This window comes from Cajanus cajan, chromosome 11, assembly GCF_000230855.2.
Source record: "Cajanus cajan strain Asha chromosome 11, NIPB_CcT2T_4, whole genome shotgun sequence".
Lineage (NCBI taxonomy): Eukaryota > Viridiplantae > Streptophyta > Magnoliopsida > Fabales > Fabaceae > Cajanus > Cajanus cajan.
In genome coordinates this window covers 44,182,761-44,208,617 of record NC_138527.1, presented here as the reverse complement: position 1 = coordinate 44,208,617, position 25,857 = coordinate 44,182,761, and the positions used below count along the sequence as shown (strand labels likewise).

The following is a 25,857-nucleotide window of genomic DNA, read 5'->3' as shown; positions in this document are numbered from 1 at the left end:
CTTTCATTCTTCTTTTTATGATGCTCTCATTTTCTAAAGTCTCAAATAAGGTAAATTTTGTTGTTATTTTCGTTTGATTTTCGTCTTCTCATGTTCTTGTTGTGTCTCTTTTCATTTTCTCACGCTTTTTTTTCTCTCTATTTCAGGCTCATTTTGGCTAAATTTCAAACTTGGAACGACCCGTTCTCCTTGGAGAACGTTAGGAACAGGTCGTTCTCCAATGAGAACGGGTCATTCTCCATTGGGAACAGGTCGTTCTCCTTGGAGAACGGGCCGTTCTCCAAGGAGAACAGGCCGTACTTAAAATTAAATTTAGGTCTTTTGGTTAAACTGGAACGGCCTGTTCCATTTTTGGAACGGCCCGTTCCAGTTTAATTTTTTTCCCCACCAGCCTTTTAAGATCGGTTATTAAACAACCGATCTTAAAAGTTAACTTTTAAAATCGGTTGTTTAACCGATTTTAAAAGTCTAACTTTTAAAATCGGCTCTTTCAAAATCGGTTAAAGAACCGATTTTAAAAGTTAAAAAATAACCGATTTTAAAAGTCTTTTTTCCACTAGTGAATTAATTAAATTGGTTTAAAATGTTTTTTGTTTGGATCTTATCCAAATCAAACCAATTAAACTTGATAATGATTAATTTGGATATTATATTTATATATTTAAATTCTGAATCAAATTAAGTAATTTATATATTAATGTTTTTTTTATTAGGATTAACAATTATTATGTATATCATTTTGAAATTGTTTTTATATTTTAATATGTAGATTTTTTTCATTCTTTTTTTCAAGTACTTAAAGAAATCAAGAAAAAATTATAATTGAATATTATCTTCACACATTATAGTGCATTAGAAATTCTCAAGTAAATTAAGAGAAGAAATCAAAATAAACTTTATAAAAAATATATCAATTTAGTTAATTTTTGACAACTAATATTAAAAAATTTATTTATTTTGAAAAATAAATTTTTTTTATTTTTATTTTTTGTTTTAAAACTCATTGGATCCAATAACCTATACCGAACCAACCCGATTAACATTAAATTAGTTCAATTCGGATTAAGCAAAACAAATTATGAAATCGGAAATCAGATTTTTATTCAAATTCCAAGAGTTCTGACTCATGAACACCCCCAAAAAAAGAGAGTTTATAATTTTTTTTTTAGTTTTTGTTTTTGAGTCAAAATGTCTCATTAAAGAAATCGAGCCTGGAGTCCAATTTTTGTTTTTTGTTTTTTTTTTTTTTTAATTCCCTTTCTCACATAGGCCGAGGCCCAAAGGGGTCGTGGACGGTGCTTGGGTGGGAGTTTTAACGCAACAGAAATACAATTCTCCGTAGAAGAAAATTGTTAGTTGTTAGATCAGGCTCTCAGGCTCTCAGGCTCTCAGGCTCTCAGGCATGGGTGGAGGTCAAGCCATGAAAAGAATCCCTCGCATCAAGTTCCCCCAGAGACATCCCAACCCCTCTGGTAATCTTCTCATATTCCTTCTCTCTTTCATCAACATTTGCGTTTCCTTTGCTATTCAATTCAGAATTTACTTGCCATTATCTCATTCATTTCAATTTCCTAGGGTTTTGCAACTCTTATTTTCATTTACGCTTTGCACTTGCATTTCTCTAGCTTTTCACGATATATATATTGTGATGCCTTGCCCTACGTTTCACATTTTCTAACGTCTACCTCTGTTCTACCTGAATTATTGTTAGTTTTACAATCCTTTCTCATTCCTGAGCCATTCATTGTCTTTGTTTAAATAATTTTTTGGGAGTGTTGGTTCATGATGTGCAATCAGAGCCTCTATGACGAAGGGGTCTAGCCCTCTAGGGTTCAATCTTTGTTGACCCCATTATTCCAATGAAACGTTAAATTTCATTAGATGGCCATATCTGTTGATGTGTTATCATGATAAACAAAGCATGATTAATACTGAGGCATCTCACATACCGTTAAGGAACACTCATGCTAATTCATAAATAAATGTTAAAAAATTTAATTCAATTTTTATTAAATTTAAAATAATCTCTTTTATAATTAATATTTAATTATTAATTAAATTTATTATTTAAATATTTAATTTATTTATGAAAATAGACCGATATGCTAAAGAAGCACCTCTAAACAGAAGCATAGTCTTTTTTTTTTTGTCAAAAAAGGTTCATATCTATTTACAATACAAAGTAAAACTAGTAATTCACACTATTTATACGTAAGGTTAATGCTAATAGTACCAATTCCCAAAGTTTTGAACAATGTTATATAGACATGTTGTCCAGTTCATTTTTAGGAAGGGTTTTTCTAATTATTATGAACCAGTCCATCAGATGTGGTTAAAGTACCTTCAACAGTGAAGTCTAGTTGGGAAATACCAGTTTTCTGACTTCTTCCATTTTATCCTATTTTGCTAGCAAAGTTTGGGCGTGTTAGAGAGAACCCAAACATCTCCCAAGAGTGAAAGTTCTCTGCACAATAATCTTAAAATCAATTGTGTTTTTAGCAACTAGTTATTATGTTTACAGGAATAACTAATTAAGCCGTAGAAATAGCGGTTATCTACCAATCCTATGAAATAGCAAGTACAAAATTGTGCAAACATCAAAAACCACCATGCTGACAGGTGTTAGTAACCTGCAAACTCTATATTATTTACTATCTGATCATAATATTTGACACCGATAGTTTAAACTTGGTTCTTCCTTTTCCTTCACTGATAAATCTTGTCAAAGAAGGCACTACAATAGCAACCGAGTTTGTTTGATCAGAAAACTTAATAGGGTATCGTGCAATTTTAAAGTTTCTTTTACTGTTTTTGACTCATAATAGTTAGATATTTGTGAAGAGTTTTATATCCGTAGTTGTTTAGTGTTTTTTTAGACAATGTGTAAATTGTACAATTCTCTTAAAAATTTCATTGCAGGATCTGCACCTGGGACTCAAGCTTCGTCTTCAGCAACTGATGCTAGTATAACGTTCTTTTCAAGTTCAAAAGCCTCAACCTCACTTGGAGGGAAGGCCTCTCTTCAACCCAAAAGAACTCCCATGTCCAATGAGGAGATTGAGGCAATTTTGGTATGTAGAATCACCTTGAAGGTTATCCGTATCTTCATATTACAAGTGTCACTTTTGCTTGTATATAGATGATTAGGGCTGTTCACGGTTTGCATTTTTCAATACATCGAATCAATCTGAATTGATCAATTTTATAAACACAGATCGATTAATTATCTATTTTTATTAAGTGGATCGATTCAATTATTATAAAAGCTGATAGGATTGTTTCTTCAATGAATGAGTTCAGTGCAATTCGGTTATTTACTTTATATTTATATAATTCGTCTTTTTTCCTTTTTCAAAATACCAAACTGACCCACTTATAAAAGTGGTTTGGTTTAGTTTTTCTTCTCCGAAGGGTTTGGTTTTAAATGATTTAATTTTGGATCAGAAAGGTTATATTCCTATTTGGTCCATGACTTTAAGGAAATGCTACTGAAGTGTGCTACTAATTATTCCTCTAGTCTATGATTATTGTTTCTTTTCTCTGCCTTTTTTTTTCTTTTCATTTTCACCTTTTCTATGATCGTTCAAGCCTTCTACTAGAATGTTTGCTCAATCATTTGATTATTGATGTTATTTATGGTAATTGGGTAATCAATTCATGTTGAATCTCTAAAAGATTTTGTTGTTTGTTTTGTTTCTATTGCTAATAGAAACTTTTTTTTTTTTTGTCTTGTGGCAGTTGGGCGGCTGCTTCTAATCGAGTGTGTTTGAAGGCCAGACTATATCGTGCACTCATTTTCTGTAGCTGTAATTGATCATTTATAAATCATCCATGTTTGATGGTTCTTATTTGTTGCCGAGTGTTGGCATAAACAATATACCGATTTTAATTGTCAATAATTGATATATGCATAGGATTGAAATTGTAAACCATATTAATTTTTCCACAGATGGAAATCGAATATTGATACTGGAGAAATAAGTTTAAAGTTTTGCTTCTCGTGTTTTCATCTGCTGTGTTGTATTTCCTAAAGTGGACAGCGGAAAATGCCACACTTTGACTCCTCTAATTAATACTCTGCCAAAATATGAAGTCTAAAGAGCTCAAGCTCTTGCTTTTAAATTTCTCTAACTACTCTGCCAAAATATAATTACTTTGGGCCTTTGCCTGATCAATTGCATAGCGCAGACAATAAATTTTTTTTCAATATATCTTTATATTTTAGTTGAAAAATTTTATTTTATCAATGCATTAATAATTACTCTGCTCACCAAAAAAATTAAAATTACTCAAAATATGACTTTTAAATTTTTACAAAAAAACTGGCATTTTTCTTATATATAACAGTTTATAATTAAATAATAGCATAAAAATACAGTGTAACAATATTTTTAAGGTTAGAAGGCTAGTTTTATTTATTTTACCTTTTAATCTCTTTAACTTAAAATACTTTACCTTTTTTATTTTTGAGATAACAATGTGTTATTCAATAATTTGAGAGGAAAAAAATGAAGAGTTTAGATAATTTTGTAGACGATTAATATTTATTATGATTGAATGTGATTGACGAAAAAAATATTTTAATCTATTTTTAATTAATTTTAAAATATTATAATATAGTAGATTGAAATCGTATTGAGAATAAAATTAAAATAAGAGTAAATCAAACTCGTATTTATCTTGAATAAATAAATAAATTAAACTTACATTTCTTAAAATTTGATTAAAAAAATGATAAAATTTTACATAATATACATTTTAATTTATTTAATAATATAGTATAATATATGCTTTTCCAATATATATTATTTCCCTAATTTGAGTTAAATTTTCGTAAACGCTACAAAAATTCCATTTCTCTTGTTGCAGTCTGTCTAATTTCGACCGGTAAATAAATCCTAACTAGGAGCTGATAATCTTTTTCAATTTTGCGAAGAAATGGAGAGCCAGGGATGTTGAGAAGGTATCCATTTATTCTAATGATTCTGAATCCTTCTATGCATTCTTCTTCCACACCCCAACTTCACTATTCAATTTCAATTCATTTCTGCTTTCCTTTATCTATGTTGGGAACTTTATATTATATGTGTTTGTGTTTGCATAGCAGGTGTTCGACGAAATTCCCCATAAAATGGACAAGTAATGAGGGGCCAAAAAATGGGAGTTTGTGTCTCACGCCACAATATTATTAAGGGAAGAAGCCACCGGAAAAATATAAACCAAGGCAGCTTGTAACACCAAGTTCAAATTGAGGTTTGAACACTTGAAAAACCTAGCACTGTGAGCCCCCACCAATAACCCTCTCTAGCTGCCTTCTATGGACACCATTATGCCGCCTTTGGAGAGGCCACCGGAGTACCACCTGCCCCTCTGTATCCGTCCCTGACTCCAGATGTTTTATCTAGAGTCTGCTGGGTCCATGATGATTATATGCTAATAATGTTACCATTGCACTCTTTCTCTAACTGACAAGTAAATCATGATTAGGATTAAAACAGTTATTTATGGTGACCAGAATTTTTTTTTCTTCTGGGACATAAAGTTGATTATCTTTGAAATGTTGTATTATATGCTGTGTCACTTATATTGGGCATGTTTTGATACCGGACTGATACACTTTATGTGAAATAGCTTGAGCTGTATATAAACCCAGTTTAATTTTGTGTCGATCAATATCCATACTGATAACCTATGGTTTTGTTGTTGCTGTGTTCTGAAGATTGTGGGGAGCTATGGACAAAAAGAAACTTCAGATGTGATTGTGGGAATTCAAAATTTGGTGAATTCTACTGCAAGATTTTCCCAAAAATAAAGATGTAGAGAATGTTGAGAATTCATACAATCTCAACTTTAATGGTTCCTATTGTACATGTGGTCGCCCTTATCCAGATCTAGATGCTTAAGAACAAGTAGAGATGATACTGTGCTGTCAATGTGAGGACTGGTTTCACGAGGAGCATCTCGGTCTTGAGTCTTCTGCTGAGGTTGGTATCTTTGAATGTGGTGTTTTGACTTCTCTTATCCTTTTTATTGCGATCTTGTAATTCAGTCTTTTGTGAGATTTATATGCAGTATTTGGAAAATAAAAAATGTGGCGTTTTTTTAATGGACTTGCCAGGTTTTATGTTAAATCATACCATACTATCAGTTGATGTTGATAATAATCCATATTTCTCTGAAACTAAAGTATCTCTATAAGGATGTAGACTTACCGATTTACTTTATTTTTCCTTTTGTTTTTAAATGTTGGATGTCCCGCTGAACTAATAGGTTTAGGCTTCTGACAACCATTTGCTGCATGTTTCTGTTGCATGGAAAAAATTAACTCAGGCTATAAATCTTAATGAATCCTTTGTAAAGTAGAAACAAGACTTGAGTTTGAGAGATCTTACAATTTATTCATTTTACAACATAATAAATAATATGATGCCATTTATATGGTGCTTGTTAGCATTTGATTGTGGTCTTTTGCTTCTGAATCATTTTGTCATTATTCCCTTCTGAAAGAAAGTATTTTTTCAAAATGCTGATGGTCCCCTACCCTTTTTCGTTCCTAATCATATCAATAATTAAAGACAATCCCTGACGAATTCTTTACAGAACTTTATGCTATTTATTTCACTTCTGGTGTAATGGTCCGAAGGTAAACTATATTTGTGAACTGTGATGTACTATCTCCGTTTGAATATATAAAACTCAAGTAATTAATTTATCAAAATTAAGAAAAATAGTTAATCACAATAAATTTGTCATATATATATATACATTTTAAAAAAATTATTCTTATATTACTTGATTTTCTTAATTAATATTCATATTTTCTAATCAATTAAAATGTATATTTTATATTATTTTTCTTTTCTGATTAATACTCATCTTTCTCTTAATTAATTAGTACATGATTTTTAAAGATTTTATAATAATGTATTTTATTAAATTAAGAGAATACATTTTAATTAAAATATTTTAATCTAAAAAAATTAATATAGGAGAGAATAAGAATCGAGTCTTATATAAAAAATTAAATAATTATTTTAAGTTGGATTTTATAAATAGTGAAAAGGATAATAACAGTTTATTTGTAAGGCATGCTTTGAGATATGTTTCTTTCTAAATTTATATCCTGAAGAAATATGGGCGGTTGGAAAGCAGCCAAGCCAGATACTGTCATTAGCAAGGACAAAGGTGTTTTGGAAGATGTGCCTTCAACTTGTGGATCTCAAAAGCTAACGTCTGATACTTCGTATAATTCTTCAAAAATTCTACCGTTGAGTCTGAACCTATACCTCTTGTTAATATGTTCAGAGAAATAACTACTTAAACCGGAGCAGCTATCAATCTACCCAGGCTTTTTGACCCAAAGGAGGTGTGTATGAAAACTTATTAGGTAAATTGAACTGTTGCCAAACATATTATAATTCTGGCGTGATTAATAGGATTGTCGTTGGTTAATATAGTATTCTCTGTTATTTCTAAGTGAGAATTTTTTATTTTTTTAAAATAATAGTGTTGCTATTTTCATTGGGGGGAACTAGTACAATGTCGACTGTCCTAATGTGGATAATTTCATTGGGAGACTATTATAATGTTGATTGTAGTAGTGTTGCTATCTCCATTAAGATCCAATTTTTGTTTTTTTTTTAGTTGAAGTTTGCTACCCAACTTTTGACACCAAATTGTTTTTTAAGTCTTGAAGTGTTGTTGTCCAGACAACAATTTTTTTATATAAATATTGAAGTTTTTATAAAATTTATTAATTAAAATTTTTTCATCCGTAAATTTTTACATATAAATTTATACATTAATAATTAATAAAAACAAATTTACTTAATTATATACATATATAAATAATAAGTGTAAATAATTAATAGGTAATAAAATTTTACATTAAATTATTTTATAATGTCATTTAATTTTATATAAATATAAATTTGTAATAAATTAATGAATTAACGACACTTCAATACTAGAAGAAAAATAATTGGTGTCCAAAGTTGGGTAGCAATACTTCAAGACTTCAGAAAATAAAATTAGTATCCAAAGTTGGGTGGCAACACTTGTATAATCGACACGATGCTAGTCTCTTAATAGAGATAATGACTGTGGGCACTGTACTAGTCCTTTAATGGGGTAACAACACTGAAAAAAAAATGATCCCCACTTCGAAGTAACAACACTTATTTATTATGTTGGAATTGAGTGCAAGATCATCATTGACACACCAGATTTCAACTCCACTTTTGAGTTATCTGTAAAAAAAAAAGATGTGACAAAGGATAATGTTAACTCAACTAGTGATATTTTCATTAATTATATCAAAGTAATAATATGTTTAGAAACAATTTCATTTACGTAATAAGTTTCTATAATGACCCTCATTGAGTAAAAAAACCTAATTATTAGGGTTCATAATTAATTAATTTTTATAGGAGGGATCAAGACTTCTTAACTAAATTATACCCTTTGATAAAACTAGTTAATTTAGTTAAGAATATTAAAATTTTTAATAACTCAAATTATTTATTTCAAAATTAACTTTTTCTCTATTTATTTAATTAGTCTCTGAACCTAGTTAATTAATGTTTAAAAAAGATGTATTTATTTATTTTCTCAAATCTTAATAAAATAGAGTTTTTTTTTTATCCATTTGATTTTAAGTATTTAATTTTTTTGTTTAAAAAAATTATTTATTGAATGAGTATTTTAAAAATATATAATTAATAAGTTTGATAGTTAAAAGACAGTTTTATAAAAAGAGACAAGAAAAAAATAAAAAGTTGTGTACATTCAGACTGATGTAGTATAAAGTTATTCAAACATCATAAATCGCCATCTTGTTCTACAAAATTATTAAGAGATAATTGTTATAATTTTAAAAAATTTAAATATATTTTAAATCCCTCAAATTTAGGATAAATTTGTTTTTATCCCTTAAATTTAAAATTGTTATTTTTAGTCTTTGTAATTTTTCTTTAAATTTTATTTTAGTACTTATATTCAAACTTTACTAAAAAAAATTTAAATACTGTTGCACAAAATCTATTTATAAGTGTTTTTATTAGTGAAAATATAACATTAAACCTAACTAATGATGCATAACTGTTTCAATCTGTCACTTTTAGATATGTTATTTATGACTAACTAATAATGCATAATTGTATCAATCTGTCATTTTTAAATATGTTATTGATGACGTGAGAAATTAAAAATATATTTAAATATTTTTAATATTGAGGTAAGATATTAAAAATATTTAAATATATTTTTAATTTCTCACGTCATCAATAACATATCTAAAAATATTTTTAATATTATAATAATAAAAAGTTAAAATGTATTATTTTAATAAATTTAAAATAATATTTTGTAGTTTTAAGATCTTATAAAATAATTCCAATAAATTTCCCGTAAAAGACTAAACAATATCTCATTAATAATAGGACCTAAAAAAACCTCAAACAAGTCATAAACATAATAAAAATAATGTAAAAATGGAATTAATAAATAATAAAAAATTAAAATAAATTATTATTATAATTTTTTTTAATTGTCTGTGAATTTTTTTTTCCACATAGTTTTTATTAAGTTTATAGTTTTTTATTCAAATGGTTTAATAATTTTTATGTAAACGAATATAATAAGACAAGTTTTGTATGTTAAATTAGTTAAAAATAATTTAAAATTATGTCACAAAAATGATAACTGTTTGGGAAGGATAAAATTAATCGATTTAAAAGATAAAGAATTAAGATAATTATTTTTAAAAATAAAAGTAGAAGATAATTATTATATATATTTTGGGTGATAAAAGAAGATACATATTAAAAGTAGATTTATAGTGTTTGCGTTGCGGCGGGGCACGTGCAGAAGGAGCGAAGTGTGTTCGTGCAAATGTGCAATGCAACAAACAATAAACCGCGGTAAACAGCTAAACAAGTGTACCGAACAATCTTAACTTAACCTTATCGCTGACTTAGACTTACTCTGAAATTCGTTTGCGTAAGCATCATCTATCCTCCTTCTCCTGCTGCTCCCTCTTTTTTTCTGTATTAACTTCAATTCTATTAATATTCTTTTACTAAGAAGAATCATTGGTTGCACGGTTCTGACCTTCAACCTTGTGTACCACTTGTTTAATTTATTTAGGACTCCAACTTTTTCTTTCTTCTTTTCCCAATTCCCAGCCTAATAAATGATTCATTCATATTAGTATTAATATTATACAATACCAGTTTCTCTTCGATCCTTTCCGCTGGAGAATTTGGGGTTAAATCAGGAAATATGGCTTGAACTACTTTGATCGTTGTGCCTTTCAGTTGCTTTCGATTGCTGCCTATTTATTTTATCTCTCTCTATCTTTTTCTTTTTACCTTTGTTGGACTGTTCTAATTTTAATTATGTCGAGTTGATGAATGGGGTTGGGGATTTAGTCGTTGCGTCAAACTATTTTAGTTGAGCATCATGTTTCATATGAAAAAAAAAAAATTAATAGAGAAACTCTCAAAATCTTTCTAAACTTGTTTCGAACAGACTCTTAATTCATATATGACTTCTTGACATTGTTAATGTTTCAGGATAATTCACTTTTTGCACTTAGCATTACTATCTTCCCCTCTTCCTCTGATATGAGTTTATCTTTCGTTCTTTCAGAGGGTTTATTTCATGGATGATGGTCCTTGGGAACTAAAGGTCATCCCTGATCACTTTTGGATTCCAACATCTGTTTTAGAATCTCTTGAGAACGGAACGCCTTCCATTACAAAACCTGGAACTGCTAAATCCTTGAGGTATTGTATCCTGGTGGAAAAGGGGAAAGGATTAAGGAACCAATGATCAGAAAGTCATTAGGAGAGTTTGATTCTATTTGAAATCAACCACTCAATAAGCTTACTTTAGGTCTCAATACCATCTGTGGACTCAAAGAACATTAAGGGCAGTTTCGATGTTGAAGTTGTTTACTTTTCGGGGGCTGCCATGGTTCCCCAGCACTGGTGGTCAGGAAAAGGTTTGCATTGAGAAGCTTTTGTGCAGTGCCCCTTAGGTCATTGGTGAATATTCTTTTATATCTTAACTAGACAAATTATATTTTGTAGGTTGAGCTAACAGCTGCTGAAGTAGAGTCACTACGATCAGAACTTGCTGATATAGAAGAAAGGGCAGCTCAATTGAGAGCTCAGTAAGTGCTCTGTAACTTTAGTCTTTTCTGTCTTACAATGTAATATAAGTTCTCACTTCTCATATAGCTGATTGCTTAGGGTTATTTTTCCTCATGTGTTAATGTTTTTCTCTTTTGATCGGAAGGCCAATGACATATTGACATTGAATATAACAAGGCTAGCAATTCAGATGCTAGCCATAGATCTGGATTCTAGATTCTAGACGTGTGTGATTACTTGGGTACTAAGGGTTGAATGAAGTTTAATTTCATTCTTTCTTTCATTGCTCTCTGTGTCACTCCTTAATAGTGATTCTAACATGCCTTACGAGACACAAATGTGCTTTCTTTAAGTAATTTTAATCTTTTTGTTTCTCCCAGGTTGGAAAATGTTGATGAAATTTTGCGGTCAGCTTGTCTATCTGGTTATTTGTACATTCGAACAGTACTTACTGAACAACCTCCTTTGGTTTTGTGCATCATTTTATTATTTACCTAACAGGCTTGGTACTAATTTTCTTTTAACTTTTCGCTACAGAGATGGACAGCACTTCCAGGAGAACCTCCACCTATAGATGATTCTGATGTAGATGATTGGCTTCCTCGCTTTGTTGTTCTTCATGGTGAATGCCTATACTTTTATTTGTTATGTACAGGTAATGTGGTTATTTGTTTTTCTTCTTCTCCTTGCGCTTTTCTTCTTATCCTTCTTTTGCTATCAACTCCTATTTTATATGCAGAGTTGTAGTTCTTGCTGTAACACCTTTGTCAAATATGTTACTCCTTATAAATTTTTCTCTACTTTGGTTTGCATTTTTCATATTTATTTTGCTTTCCAATTCATATGTTCAACTTTAGGGCAATGAATCTGTGTTATTTATATCTTCTTTCACTCCCCTCTATTTTTTGATTTCGCACCGACATAATATATTATTACTCACGTTGTATAATCTGGATGTTTGCGTTGGTCTTCATCAAAAATCTATAATGATAATTCTGTAGTGCATATAAAAAATTATATGACAAAATGCAAGTGAGGAAATTTTTTGTTGTCAATAATGTCATCGATTATATTTGCATACAAGTTTTGCTAAACATGAAGAAGTACTTAAACTGTTTTAAGACTTTCAAGTCCACTAAACTTTTGTGGATTGCCTTGTTTCTTTATATTTTGTTTACTGATGAGTGACTTGATCTTCATTTTCGAGTTAAAGGCATGATATTACTTACCTGAACATGTAGATTTCTTGGACTGACCTTTCTCATGTAGATAAGTTACATTTTTACTTTTCCCATTTATGGTGAATGAGATATGAAAGTATTGAAACCTCCTAATTTCCAAACTTGTTCGTTTACTTTTGTATAATTTCTTTTTCATATAATCCTTGGTATTATAGAACACGTCCTGTTCTCTTTTGGTTAGTTAATTTTCCTATACTTGCTTTAAGTTTGTCGTCGACTTTTATTCTTGAAAATCGACATTTCATAATGAAATTTGGTTCATTAAACATCCAAGCAGGAACCAGAACTTCGAAAATGTGTTGCCAAATAGGGAAAAAAATAAATATTCAAAATATTGAGAATTGTTTGGCTTTACTAAATATATTTATGCTCAAGATTTTAGATGATTGGCTTTCATTTACAATTGGTGATGAAGGGGGTAAATTGCAGATCTAAGTCCTCAGGATTCAACTCTCCTATCTGATATTGTTGAAGTAGAGCAACTACCAAGTTTTAAGCGTGAAGATGATGAGATGCGATACGCCTTTTATATTTTAACTCGTCATGGTTTACGATATGAATGCTCAAGCAGTTCTAAGATACAGGTGTGTCTAAGTAGTTATTATTATTATTGTTACATTTTACTCCCTGAGCAAGCACTAAATGATTAACATCCTTATTTTATTGATTATTCCTCTTTCAGGTTGACTCGTGGTTATCAGCTTTACATTCTGACTGTAAATTGGAATCTGATAAATCAACTCCCAATGGTTCAATAGAGTTGTAACACCTTGTTTGGTTCAATAGAGATGGCTTAAAAGCTAAGATTGTGTAAATATGACACTAATGCCATTTTCTTTGTTGTACATACCACATAAGCAGTAATTGAATAGACACTGATGATTATTTTGTCACTTACAACTCATTCCATTCGGTTTTAAACTTTGCAATTTTGATGATGGATCATTTAAATTGATGAATTTGCTATTCGTTTTGTGGTTTTCGCCCCCAAGCAACTTAATACTGGCTTTCTTTATCGTGGGGTCATTCTATCATAAAAACAAAAATATGTAAACTGTCAACCATGTGAACGATGGAAGCATCTAGTTCTTGTAAGAAATGAATAATTGGCAAAGTGCGAGGGGTTCCTATTGATTTTTCTTCCCCATAAGCGCGTCTTATACCATGTTTGGCTTTTGCTTCTCCACACTTGTTGTCTCAAATGTTTCCAATATGAAAGGAAATGCGGTTGGTTCAACTACTTCTCAGAACATTAAGAAACTAGTTAGAAAAACCTAATAGTATTATTGTACACTTACAGTGTCGAAACAAAGAGAAAATCCATAATCACGTTGTAAGACATATATGATACTGCATTCCTCTGTCCTCTTTTTTATCCATACTTCTATCTATTTCCTATAAATAAAAGAGTAAGGTCATTAATATATTTTTTCACTTTGCTAATTTATTATCAATAGAATTAATATATTTTTTAACACATATATTATATTTTATATGTATGATAAACAACTTATATTGTGATATAAAATTATTTTTAACTAATAATAATTTATTTAAAAATATTAAAATTCAATTTATACATAAAAATGAAAAAAAAATATTAAAAAGATAAGAAGTTAAAAAAAATTCCTGAAATATTCTTATTAGAGAAAAATATCAAAGAAAAAATCTCTAATCGAAGAATAATTCAAAATTATTATCTGTAATTATTCTAATTTATACCTATACTTATTGGTTATTATAAAGAAGACACGGTTTAGTAGTCATCTCCTTATTTTTTATTTTTTATTAGATATTTTTATCCTTAATTGAATATATATCTTTTTTACAATTATTTTCTCTTAAAATTCTTCAATAATAAATATATATATAGATGTACAAAATATCTCTTTTCTTTGTTAGTATTTATTATAAAGGAGATAAAAAGTGTATAATTATTTTTTTCTTTAAATTATTATATCTCTCAAATGTTAAAAAAAATTGTTATGTCTGAATAACCAGTCATAACAACTTATTTCAATACCTTTTTTTTAGTTAATTTTTATTTTTAATTATTAAGTGGTGTAAAGGGTTTTTTCCCCCTGCTATTCTAGAGATAATATTAATGATTACATTAAATAAGAACACTTTTAGAAAATATTGAATAAAAAAAATTTTAAATTTTTTTCCTAAATGAGATATTCTTTTTTAGATTTTTCTTAACTTATTTTTGCACCTTTTAATCTATTTTTAAATTAAATTATCAGTTGCTAAAAAATTTTATTTGATAATATAAGTTAATTATTATTAATTTTAAGTTTAAAATATATATGTAAATATATTTATTTTTATTATTAAAATAATTATTTATTATAAAGTTTCATTATATAAAATAAATACTTGTTTAGATATTATATATATTAAAATACCAGTTATTTATATAACAAAAAAAAATATACTGGTTATTATTAAAAAAAAATCAACGCATTCTAAGTTTGTAGTAACTTATTTTCCTGGGTCAAATGGTCAACTATAATAAAAATGGTAACGCGTAAATGCCGCGGGTTTGAGACACCCGACATATCAAGCTGTTATCTTATTTTAATCATACCAACTTATTATTATTATTTTTATCACATAGTATTTATCAATTTTGTTAGAAATTAATCTTTATCTTAATTATATTAAAATTATCACTTTTAATATATATTGTTTTAAATAAAAAATTCAACATAATTAAACTAACCGACTTTCAAACTACATAGTAAACGGACTTGAAACATTATGAAAAAATCCTAATTTTAAAGTAAAGACAGCATAATAACAAAAGAAAGCAAGTACACTTCATTAATTTGCCATGTGAGGAGAATCAGTAAAAGTTTACTCTAAATTTAATTTCTAAAATTATTATAAGACTAATTATTTTATAATATATATAACAAAATTTTCTCAATTAATATAATAATTTTCTTAAAATTTGATAAATTTTCACGTAATATCATTCTTTTTTTAACCGAACTGACTATAATTTTTTTTCTCAATTTGTACAACATTATGATATATATATATATATATATATATATATATATATATATATATATATATATTCCTATAAATATATTGTTTCCCTAACTAGGTATATTAAATAATAAAATAATAAAAATGAATGGACAGAGTAAATCAACCAAAAAAAAAAAAGCAGAGTAATTTGCCCTTAATATAATTGTCTTATGCCACGTGTTACGTTTTGATTGGAATGAAGTAGTACATAGCAATAGCATAAATAAATACCTTAGCATAGTCTTCCCTTTTACCTACGATTTTTTCTCTACGCGATTTTCTGTATTCTTTTCGTTGGTTTCGAGTGCTAATCAAAACCCTAACTGAGTTCGATTGCAACACCTCCTCACTTCTTCAAATCCACCTGCGCCGCCGAAGAGTAAGCCTTTTCTCTCTTCTGTAGACATCGTTTTTCATCGAAAGTTGGAATCTCATGATACGATTTTTGCTCTCCTTTCTTTATTCTTTTAAATCCATTTAGACAGTAAATCAAAGCAATTTTATTATCTTTTTAATTTTGCATAGAATCAGGGATGTTTAATTATTAGGGTTTTTGGACGGCGTAGTTGAGAATCATCGATTCTTTTTGTTAAATCTGTTGATTTTCTTTCCATGAATTTTCGTTCGAACGATTTATGTATCTTGCCCCTTTGCATGTGTTTAGGTCATTTTAATTTATTGATTCCTTTATATATTTTTCCCCATGTGATGATTAGTTGTCGTCTGTACTTTATTTTTGTGATTCTTTACTCTTTCTACGCAAATCTTGGAATGAAATCGTGTTCTCTTTTGTGACCGGCCTTATTTTAGTATTGCTCCTGGTAGCTGATTTTGGTGCTCGACTTATAGTTTTTGTTTTTATATTTATCGGGATATTTACAGTTGTATTAATTTATATTTCTATGCACATTATTAGATGGCAGCCAAACCCCTTACGACTGAGGCAATTGCGCTTACAGAAAAGAAGATGGACATGACACTAGGTGTGCTTCACGAAACACGACTGTGTTTTCTTATACTTTTTGTGACATATCTATTATCCATTGCCTGTTGATATTTGTAGATGACATAATCAAAATGTCTAAGAATACGAAGAATAGGAAGCAAAGACGGGTTCCTGTAAGTATTTGTTCTGAAAAATTGTTTTCCACTTTCTTGTTGTGTTGCTGCTTTTTTATAATATACATGGTGGTTACCATTCTCTTTATTCTCATACTCATACAGAACAAAAGTCAAAAGTTTTCGAACAATTTTACTCAAGACAAGTCTTCAAAGGTCCTGCGTTATATGGAATCAAGATCTTCTCTTAGACAGGTGCATTAGTTTATGAGAAGCACAATTATTTGTAGGTTCTTAGGTTGTCTGTGTGTAATAGTCTCTAATACTTTTGTTTAAAAATGTTGTAATCAGGGGGCTCTTGCAAAAAGAAGGACTAATTTCCGTGGAAACCAATTTCCAGTTGCAGTTGAAGTTGCGCGAAAAGCTGTTACGGCTCCTCTGCGCAATAGAGTTCCTAATCGTAATAGGGTCGCTAACTGGAACAAAGCAAGGTATTATGTTGTTTAATTGAATTTTGTTCTTCGTGTTTACTGTTAGAATGAGAGAGACATTTGAGGGATGAACATTTTACCCTGAATGATGTTCTTGTGTGTTGTAGCATTCATAACAATAATTGTTAATTGAATTTTTCAGGTAAAACATGGCCCAATTTAACGTGCCTTCCATATCTAAGATTTTTTTTCTCTGCAAAGGGAGTGAGTTTGATTGACTTCACGAATGAGAGCCAGCTATGTTGTGGAATTCTGAATTGAATGCTTGCATTATAATCTCGTAAAACTGCTGTCCAACATTTAAGTGGGTTATGTTGATGTTCATGCTAGATAATTGGAGTTATATGGTTGTGTTGGCTGGTGATGCAAATGGGTTACTAATTAAATGGAATCTGGTTCAATGGAGACACATTGCTAGAAAAGATAAATTAAAATTATTTTGAAGTATATCATCCTAATGTGAAGGAGTGTACTGCTCTGCTGCCACATATACACGGAAGTCAGGACAATAAATTGTCAATATTTAGTGGCTGGCTCACATGGAAAAAACAACCCTGCATTATTTCAGTTGTTTATAAGCAAGTGTGGTGATTGTGGCACTAACTAACTAAGCATGCTTTTTATTTGAGAATTAACCATTTTGAAGGGATGAACTCAACTTAGCGTTACATTTATGATCACACTCCTTTAGACTTCTACTTTTTCATTGGCTGTCAGTATCCCTTGTGCTTGGTTCTTGATTCTTGCTGATATATCTATTTGCTATATAACTTCTCCACCTTGATTATTGGCTTTATCACTTGATGGTTTATCCAAGTTGAGTTAATGCTGCAAGGGTACATGCACTTGCTAAGTTGCAATGCAAATATGGAATCATTTTTTCGGATGGAGTCGCTCTGTAAATTGCATCACGCCACTTTAATATTTGTGTTGACCAATTCTTCTTAGTTAGTTACTGATTGCAAGCATTGGCCACATAATTGAAAAGATCTCTTCATTTTTTGGGATAAAGAAAATATTTTTCTGTGATCAAGATTCTGTTGTCTCTTCATGGGCTTGGCATTGAGGAGAACTTTTTGTGATTGGCTACCGAGTAAATCAATGGGCAGGTCTTCTGGGTCTTGTAAACATTGTGTGAGCATGGTGACCACTCTTAATAGTTGTTTTGAGTTCTTCTAGTTGACTGCAGAGGTGTGCCTAAAAGAGGTTGCTGATGGGGAAATATTATCCTTGTGGAAGCTTTAAATTCTTAAGTGGTCTTACATGCATATGACAGCCTCCATGATAATAAGAAGTTTCGTACAGCAGTACAAGTTGCTTCTCCAGAAATTGTTGCAACTGGCAGGCTTCTGTGGAAATTTTGAAAGTTGTTCACTGCACTGAGATGTTCTTCAATTATGTGACCAGTGTTATCTTATATGTTTAAACTATTTTCTACTTTATAGTTGGATATAGATAGAATCTTATGGTAAGTGACTCAACTTTTCTAGTAAGAGAAAGACTATTGAGCGGTATCTGATTCTATTAGAAATGATAGTTGGTGGTGCTGGACATCTTGATGACACTCACTGATCTTGATGGATTATTTTGAATGTATTGTGTTTCTTCACCTGGATTACCCTCTTCTTCTTTTTTTCTGTTTGCAGATTTCGAGTTCCTGTGGGTCAGAGAAGGACTGCTAACGGAGGCTTTGTTGCAAAGGTATTTTTTTGCTGATTTTATGTCTACTTTCTAGCTCTAGTATTTATTCAAGATCAAAGATGTCATTTTGAAGGAAATAATGCTTTCAGTAGTGTGAACATAATGGCTATGTGAAAGATTGGTTATTTTGAATAGGAAAGTGTTTATTTGCATTTTATCTTTTTATAATTCCCTTTCTATTTGATTTTTTGGGTCCTGCTACTTGGTGCCCTAAGGGTACATACCGATTAAGCATTGGATAAATAGGAAGTTCTTATTAAAATATTACATTGGGGTTGGATTGGAACCTTGCAAAATCAATGAAGCTATCACTCGATGTTGATTATTGTTGTGGGCTTTGTGGATCTATATTGAAGTTTGTGTTTTTTATCTGTTCATACCATTATTAAACAACTTTTTGGTACAATTGTAACAGCAACAACCGGTTCGCTCCCCTCAGAAGCAGCCGGAGAATGTAGATATAATGACAAAGCAGAAGCCTCAGACGTTGGATTCACTGTTTGCAAACATGAAGGAGCAAAGAATGAAAGTTTTGTCAATGCAGAATAATGCAGTGCAGCGCAATGGAGGTGGAAATAGGAGGCTCCCTTGGGGAAGAGGTCGATTTGGCAACTAAGATGTCTTGGCCTGCGGTGCCCTCACACCGTTGTGAAAATTTTCTTGGATGCAAGTGAAAATTTTCCCTTGTGCAGAAGAAAACTTTAGATTTCCGTTGGAATATCTTTTCTGTTTTCATTTGTATGCGCACTTGATCATTTGCTCGTCCATTGTATATTAGTTTTTTCCGTTGCTTAATGATTAACTGTTCTGTCATTTGAGTGCCTATTGAGCCCGTAGCAGATTATCTGTATTATTATGCTATGGTATGGTTTTTCTTCATTAATGTTCAACCACGAGTATATGATATACTTTCGCATTTAAAGAAACGGTTGGTCTCTTATGCCTTGCTGATGGGTAAGGTTTCCAGAGCAAGAAGCTAATATCGAAAACGGCTGACTCTAGCCAACGAAGTTTCTCACAAATGATAGGCTAGTCTTTTAAATAAGGTATGTTAGTAGGTTTCCACTTTATAATTGGTTAATTACTTATCATGTTTTACAATTTCTTTTATGAATTTGTTGTGGAATTAAAAAAATATTAATGCATCATTGCTTGATTAGGAGGCGTAATATTAACAATAATCTTATTATCTTGGGAGTCTAACATGAATTAATTACTTCTTATCCGTTGATAAAGATAACCTTGTAGTTTGAATGATGTGTTTATTTTAGAACCCGATTGACACTAGTGACAGTCATAACATTTTAATGACAGTATGCATTCTCCATTTGCATCAAAAGTATTTTTCGTTCTAGACTGATAATAATTTACTATATTTCAAAAAACACTAACATTATTTCAAAACTCCTCAATTCATAAAAATACTAACAAATATTTGCCGTTTAAAAGATAATGGTATTGAAGTCGTACAATTGAGCAACTACATCAAAACAAGCGTTTGCGTCGGAGAGGCATGCCAGCTTGCTGTCTTATTATCATTAGGATCTCGCCAGATAAGTATATCTTGTACCTGGTTATATATTATTAAGTGGATGTATATCGTAAATATTATTTTAAATAAATAAGTAAATTTTAAAAAACATATTAATAATAATTTCTATTTATTTTAATTATTTCTTTAAAATAATAATTTAAAAGCTAATATTTAAATTATTTAAATATTATATACAATTTTATTAATCAAGATTCTTCAATTTAAAAATTAATTTTAATTATTAAAGTATTTTATTTGTGTAAGTTTTAAAAAATTTAATATGTAAATGTATAATTAAATATTAGTGGATATGAGTATTATAATACCCATACCTATCTTATTAACATGTGGATATAAAAAATATTTATATCTGTAAATATAAATTTATAATGTTCATTTTTTACTTGTAGCAGATTTTATTTGCATCATTTTCTACCTGTAGCAGGTTTTATTAGCAAATAAAGTATAATTTTTTTGACATCCCTAATTATCATATATAAAAATAATAATGGGTTTGCAACACTGTTCACGTAATCAGATAGGTTTGAATAATTTAAGTTCATATTTATTATTGATAATTACGGTGAGACTTGTCCAAACATTGGTTTAAAAAATAAAATAAATTCTTATATAGTGAATAAAATGAAATTAAGGTACATTTTTTAATATCTTATTTGAATATGTCATAGTCGAAATCACAATGATAATGATGCAAAAATATTTTTAACGAAATTTTCACTAATATTTTATTTTGAATGAACAAAAATTTAAAAAATTCTTTAAAAAATGTGGACATTGAAATCAGAATTGAATTCAAAATTTAATTATAAGTAGAAAAAGTATTATAATCCTACATTAAAATAATATTTTTAATTAATTATGTAAAATTATATAATTTTACAAATATTTATTTTACTCCTAAGAAATATTTGTTGATCCTTTTATTAAATATATATATATATATATATATATATATATATATATATATATATATATATATATATATATATGTGTGTGTGTGTGTGTGTGTGTGTGTGTGTGAAATAGGCTTTTTTTTGTATTTTATCTTAAAAAAGTTTAAAGTAACAAATGATTAGTCATTAAACTTTAAAATGAGATAATATTAAAGATAGAATTTACTATTTAAATAATATTATTGATAATTATTATTATTGATTTTTTGTAAAAAAATAACTTTATTTTATCTTATGTGTAAAAGTTTATGATAACAAATTATTATTCTATAAACTTTTATGATTTACTATATTAAATGTAGAAGTAGTACTCAATTAATATCGCAAATCATTACATAAAATTAAAATAATTTATATGTAAAATAGGTCTCTTTTTTGCATTTTTAATTAAAAGAAAAAAAAATTATAAAAATTTGTTAGAAAGTGAATAATCATTAAACCTCATAATATTATTAAAGATAGGATTCTTATTCAATTAATATTATTAATTACTGTATATTTATTCATTAATATCTTAACAAAAGAGATCAAATTTCATTTTTATGTATTTTTATTTTTTTATAACTATTTTTATACAAAAATTTAAGCTAACAAATAGTTAGTCATTAAATTCTCACAATCAAATAATGTCAAAGACAAAAAAAGTTATGCATATTTGGATAACTTTTAACTTTCATTAAAACAAAAAAAATATTTAACCTATACAAATTCACACGATAATAAATGACTATTTTATAAACTTTTTAATCTAAGTAGCATTACTCAATTAATTACAAAATATTGCATGATTTAAAATCTTTTCCCCTAAATAAAATCCAATTAGAAAATCATAGTTTCTAAAATCTTATTTAATTGAAATCTGACATAATCACATGAATTGTGATCCAACATTGAACACAAACATAAGAATAAAGAAAGAAAATAAAAAGGAAAACGTTGCAGACAAAGTGAATAAAAAAAATAATCATTAAAAACTGTCAATGTGAGAATAACAAAAAGTTGGAAGAAGAATTTTTTTACAAATCTTATATTAATCGACGAACAAAATTAACAGTTCCATCTCTTTTTAAAAAAAGAAATAAATTAAATACAATGATAAAAAGAAAATAATAATGACATAATATTATCAACTTGTAGGGAAATGATGAGGCAATACTTTATTGATATACACCATGAGAAAAAGAAGAAAACGATGGAAGGAAAAAAAAACAATCAAATAAAATAACCTTTGAAGATAGGTTTTATCTTCTTTGCCTAATTGCTTATAGACTTTTGTGATGTATAGAAAACTCTCCATAAGGGAAACACGCGAATAAAAGCAAAAAATACTTTTCAGTTTTTATCAAGTGCATTCTTTTTTTACATTTCTTGGAAAAAAAATCTTCTCCTCCTTTTTCTTTGAGAGTATTTCCCTTTAAATAACCAAAACCAATTGATCTTTATTAGGAACCGTGTCACTCCATAACCTCCTATTTTTTAGGTGTCAGCAAATAATTACTAAAAATAACTATTATTACTTTATCTTCTCATATTTCATTCTCATTATTTCCTTACTTTTAGCTTTGTAGTTATTGATGTTAAATTTCACTTGACTGTAATTGATTTATTTTCTCATAATTAATATGTTTTCTTTTTTTTTTTCTTTTTTTTAATTAAAAAAATATCTGAATTGTACTATCCGTACTACTATGCCGAGCTTGAGCTCGACATCATAACGCGAAGTGACCTCGGACACGCGCTAGGCGACATCGGCTCGCTATCCAATTAGGTCATAAACTGATCTCGGGCCCAAGGCCCAACAAAATCATAATACACACAAAGGTACGTGCATTACTTATACGAGACTCATACACCCACAAACACTAACTTTAGCATTGGAGTCTCTTTTGCAGGTACCACCCCCATCTTGGAGCATCAAGCGTACCAGCGAAGAAGACTCACCAATTTTATTCGGAGGATCATCTCTACAGCAGATTTCTGGTAAGAACATTTGGCGCCCACCATGGGGCTGATCAAGATAGCTCTTATCGGCCACTCTTATGGATTCTACCAGAAGCCATAGCAGACGCGCAACAAACAACCTAGATCACGCAACTACCATGGACAACGAAGCAGCATTGAGAAGGCTGATCAAGCAAGTCGAGCAGATGTGGCAGCAACACACCATCAATAGCGCACCTCTGATCAACCCCCTCAACCGAGACACCTAAACGAGGAAGAGGGGCACTCGGTTTCTCAATCACCAATAGCGCATAGGACACCGACTCCAAAGCCTGCCACGCATTGATCTCATGCACCGACACACAAATCGGCCCATGAGGTCAGCAATGCTCCTACTCATGTCGCGGGGGATCAACCAACCTTCCGCCGTCATCTTTTTGTGGATGGCATTATGGAGACGCCACTCCTTCTTGGATGGAAGCCTCTCCACCTCGACCGCTACGACGGCACGACAGACCCAGAAGAGCACATCAACCTATACACCACACACGTAAACCTCTACACCAATAACGATGTTATTCTGTGTAGGGTTTTTCTGACCTCGCTCAAAGGGGCCGCGCTCAACTAGTACACCCAGCTACCTGCCGAGTCAATTGACAGCTTCGACACCCTGGTCAGACGATTCACGGCGCAATACGCAATGAGCCGACCTCATGACATCACATCCGCCACCTTGGCCATCCTCAGACAGGGCGACGACGAACCATTAAGGACATTCATGGAGCGCTTTGCTGGCATCTCCGTCAAAATCCGCAACTTAAACCCCAAGGTCGCACTGCACTCCATGCTCATGGCATTGAAGCCAGGACCTTTCGTTGACAGCCTTTGCCGACGACCTCCTCCCGACATGGACGAGCTCTGAGCTCGCGCTGCTGGGTACATCCAGATGGAGGAGCATGCCGAGTTTCGCAAGGCAATTCGCGACAAACCACAAGGAAAGCAAGACCAAGGTCAGGCCACGAACATTTAAAGTTGGCAACCTTGTTTGGCGATTACGGGGAGAAGCAAGAACAGACCCCTCCAAAGCAAAATTTGGAACTTAGAATTCCTCCCACCTCAAATTTTATTTCTCTTAACTTGTAAATTCAGGGGATGTACTCTTTTTCCTCCCCAGCCTTTTTTCCCACTAAAGAAAAGGGTTTTTGGCCAAGGAAGGTTTTAACAGGGCACCCCTCAGAAATAAATCAACAAAGCAACTCCATTCCCATACACTTTCGGTATTGGCACATTAACCATGACAACTAACCAAGTTCGAGTTCGAACCTTGATATGCCAAGGTCGAATCCAAACCTTGATACCAAGGTCGAATCCGAACCTTGATGTCAAGGTCGAATCCGAACCTTGATGCCAAGGTCGAGTTCGAACCTTGAGATCACATTTTCTTAACCAAGGTCGAGTTCGAACCTTGATATGCCAAGGTCGAGTCCGAACCTTGATATGCTAAGGTCGAGTCCGAACCTTGAAATCACATTTTCTTAACCAAGGTCGAGTTCGAACCTTGATATGCCAAGGTCGAGTCCGAACCTTGAGATCACATTTTCTTAACCAAGGTCGAGTTCAAACCTTGATATGCCAAGGTCGAGTCCGAACCTTGAGATCACATTTTCTTAACCAAGGTCAAGTTCGAACCTTGATATGCCAAGGTCGAATCCGAACCTTGATGCCAAGGTCGAGTTCGAACCTTGAGATCACATTTTCTTAACCAAGGTCGAGTTCGAACCTTGATATGCTAAGGTCGAGTCCGAACCTTGATATGCCAAGGTCGAGTCCGAACCTTGATATGCTAAGGTCGAGTCCGAACCATGAGATCACATTTTCTTAACCAAGATCGAGTTCGAACCTTGATATGCCAAGGTCGAGTCCGAACCTTGAGATCACATTTTCTTAACCAAGGTCGAGTTCAAACCTTGATATTCCAAGGTCGAGTCCGAACCTTGATATGCCAAGGTCGAGTCCGAACCTTGAGATCACATTTTGTTAACCAAGGTCGAGTTCGAACCTTGATATGCCAAGATCGAGTCCGAACCTTGAGATCACATTTTCTTAACCAAGGTCGAGTTTGAACCTTGATATATCAAGGTCGAATTTGAACCTTGATGCCAAGGTCAAGTTCGAACCTTGAGATTACATTTTCTTAACCAAGGTCGAGTTCGAACCTTGATATGCCAAGGTCAAGTCCGAACCTTGATATGTCAAGGTCGAGTCCGAACCTTGAGATCATATTTTCTTAACCAAGGTCGAGTTCGAACCTTGATATGCCAAGGTCGAATTCGAACCTTGAGATCACATTTTCTTAACCAAGGTCGAGTTCGAACCTTGATATGCCAAGGTCGAGTCTGAACCTTGATATGCCAAGGTCGAGTCTGAACCTTGAGATCACATTTTCTTAACCAAGGTCGAGTTCGAACCTTGATATGCCAAGGTCAAGCCCGAACCTTGAGATCACATTTTCTTAACCAAGGTCGAGTTCGAACCTTGATATGTCAATGTCGAGTCTGAACCTTGAGATCACATTTTCTTAACCAAGGTCGAGTTCGAACCTTGATATGCCAAGGTCGAGTCCGAACCTTGAGATCACATTTTCTTAACCAAGGTCGAGTTCGAACCTTGATATGTCAAGGTCGAGTCCGAACCTTGAGATCACATCTACTTAACAAGGTC

At 31.0% G+C, this 25,857-nt stretch overlaps 3 protein-coding genes across 6 annotated transcripts; all 3 read left to right on the top strand.

The window, feature by feature from the left end:
- Nucleotides 1-1,315: 1,315 nt before the first annotated feature.
- Nucleotides 1,316-4,009, top strand: LOC109810939 (uncharacterized). Its single transcript, XM_020374552.3, has 3 exons — nucleotides 1,316-1,472; nucleotides 2,920-3,071; nucleotides 3,739-4,009. The coding sequence occupies exons 1-3, from the start codon at nucleotides 1,403-1,405 to the stop codon at nucleotides 3,754-3,756; spliced, it is 240 nt and encodes a 79-aa protein (XP_020230141.1). The 5' UTR covers nucleotides 1,316-1,402; the 3' UTR covers nucleotides 3,757-4,009.
- Nucleotides 4,010-4,808: 799 nt separating this feature from the next.
- On the top strand, nucleotides 4,809-13,290 carry LOC109810881 (uncharacterized). Of its 4 annotated transcripts, XM_020374477.3 has the most exons (10): nucleotides 4,809-4,963; nucleotides 5,108-5,253; nucleotides 5,720-5,984; nucleotides 10,651-10,787; nucleotides 10,897-11,005; nucleotides 11,094-11,176; nucleotides 11,537-11,600; nucleotides 11,694-11,811; nucleotides 12,827-12,981; nucleotides 13,080-13,290. In XM_020374477.3, the coding sequence occupies exons 3-10, from the start codon at nucleotides 5,916-5,918 to the stop codon at nucleotides 13,161-13,163; spliced, it is 819 nt and encodes a 272-aa protein (XP_020230066.1). In that variant the 5' UTR covers nucleotides 4,809-4,963; nucleotides 5,108-5,253; nucleotides 5,720-5,915; the 3' UTR covers nucleotides 13,164-13,290. The 4 variants fall into 4 exon arrangements, with proteins under 4 accessions (XP_020230066.1, XP_020230065.1, XP_020230067.1 ...); XM_020374476.3 differs by having other exon boundaries at nucleotides 4,844-4,963; nucleotides 5,105-5,984; XM_020374478.3 differs by lacking the exons at nucleotides 4,809-4,963; nucleotides 5,108-5,253; nucleotides 5,720-5,984 and adding an exon at nucleotides 9,846-9,999.
- Nucleotides 13,291-15,654: 2,364 nt separating this feature from the next.
- LOC109810868 (uncharacterized) lies at nucleotides 15,655-19,500 on the top strand. The gene is made up of 7 exons (XM_020374451.3): nucleotides 15,655-15,815; nucleotides 16,353-16,419; nucleotides 16,500-16,555; nucleotides 16,661-16,750; nucleotides 16,847-16,986; nucleotides 18,633-18,687; nucleotides 19,103-19,500. The coding sequence occupies exons 2-7, from the start codon at nucleotides 16,353-16,355 to the stop codon at nucleotides 19,301-19,303; spliced, it is 609 nt and encodes a 202-aa protein (XP_020230040.1). The 5' UTR covers nucleotides 15,655-15,815; the 3' UTR covers nucleotides 19,304-19,500.
- The last annotated feature ends 6,357 nt before the right edge of the window (nucleotides 19,501-25,857 follow it).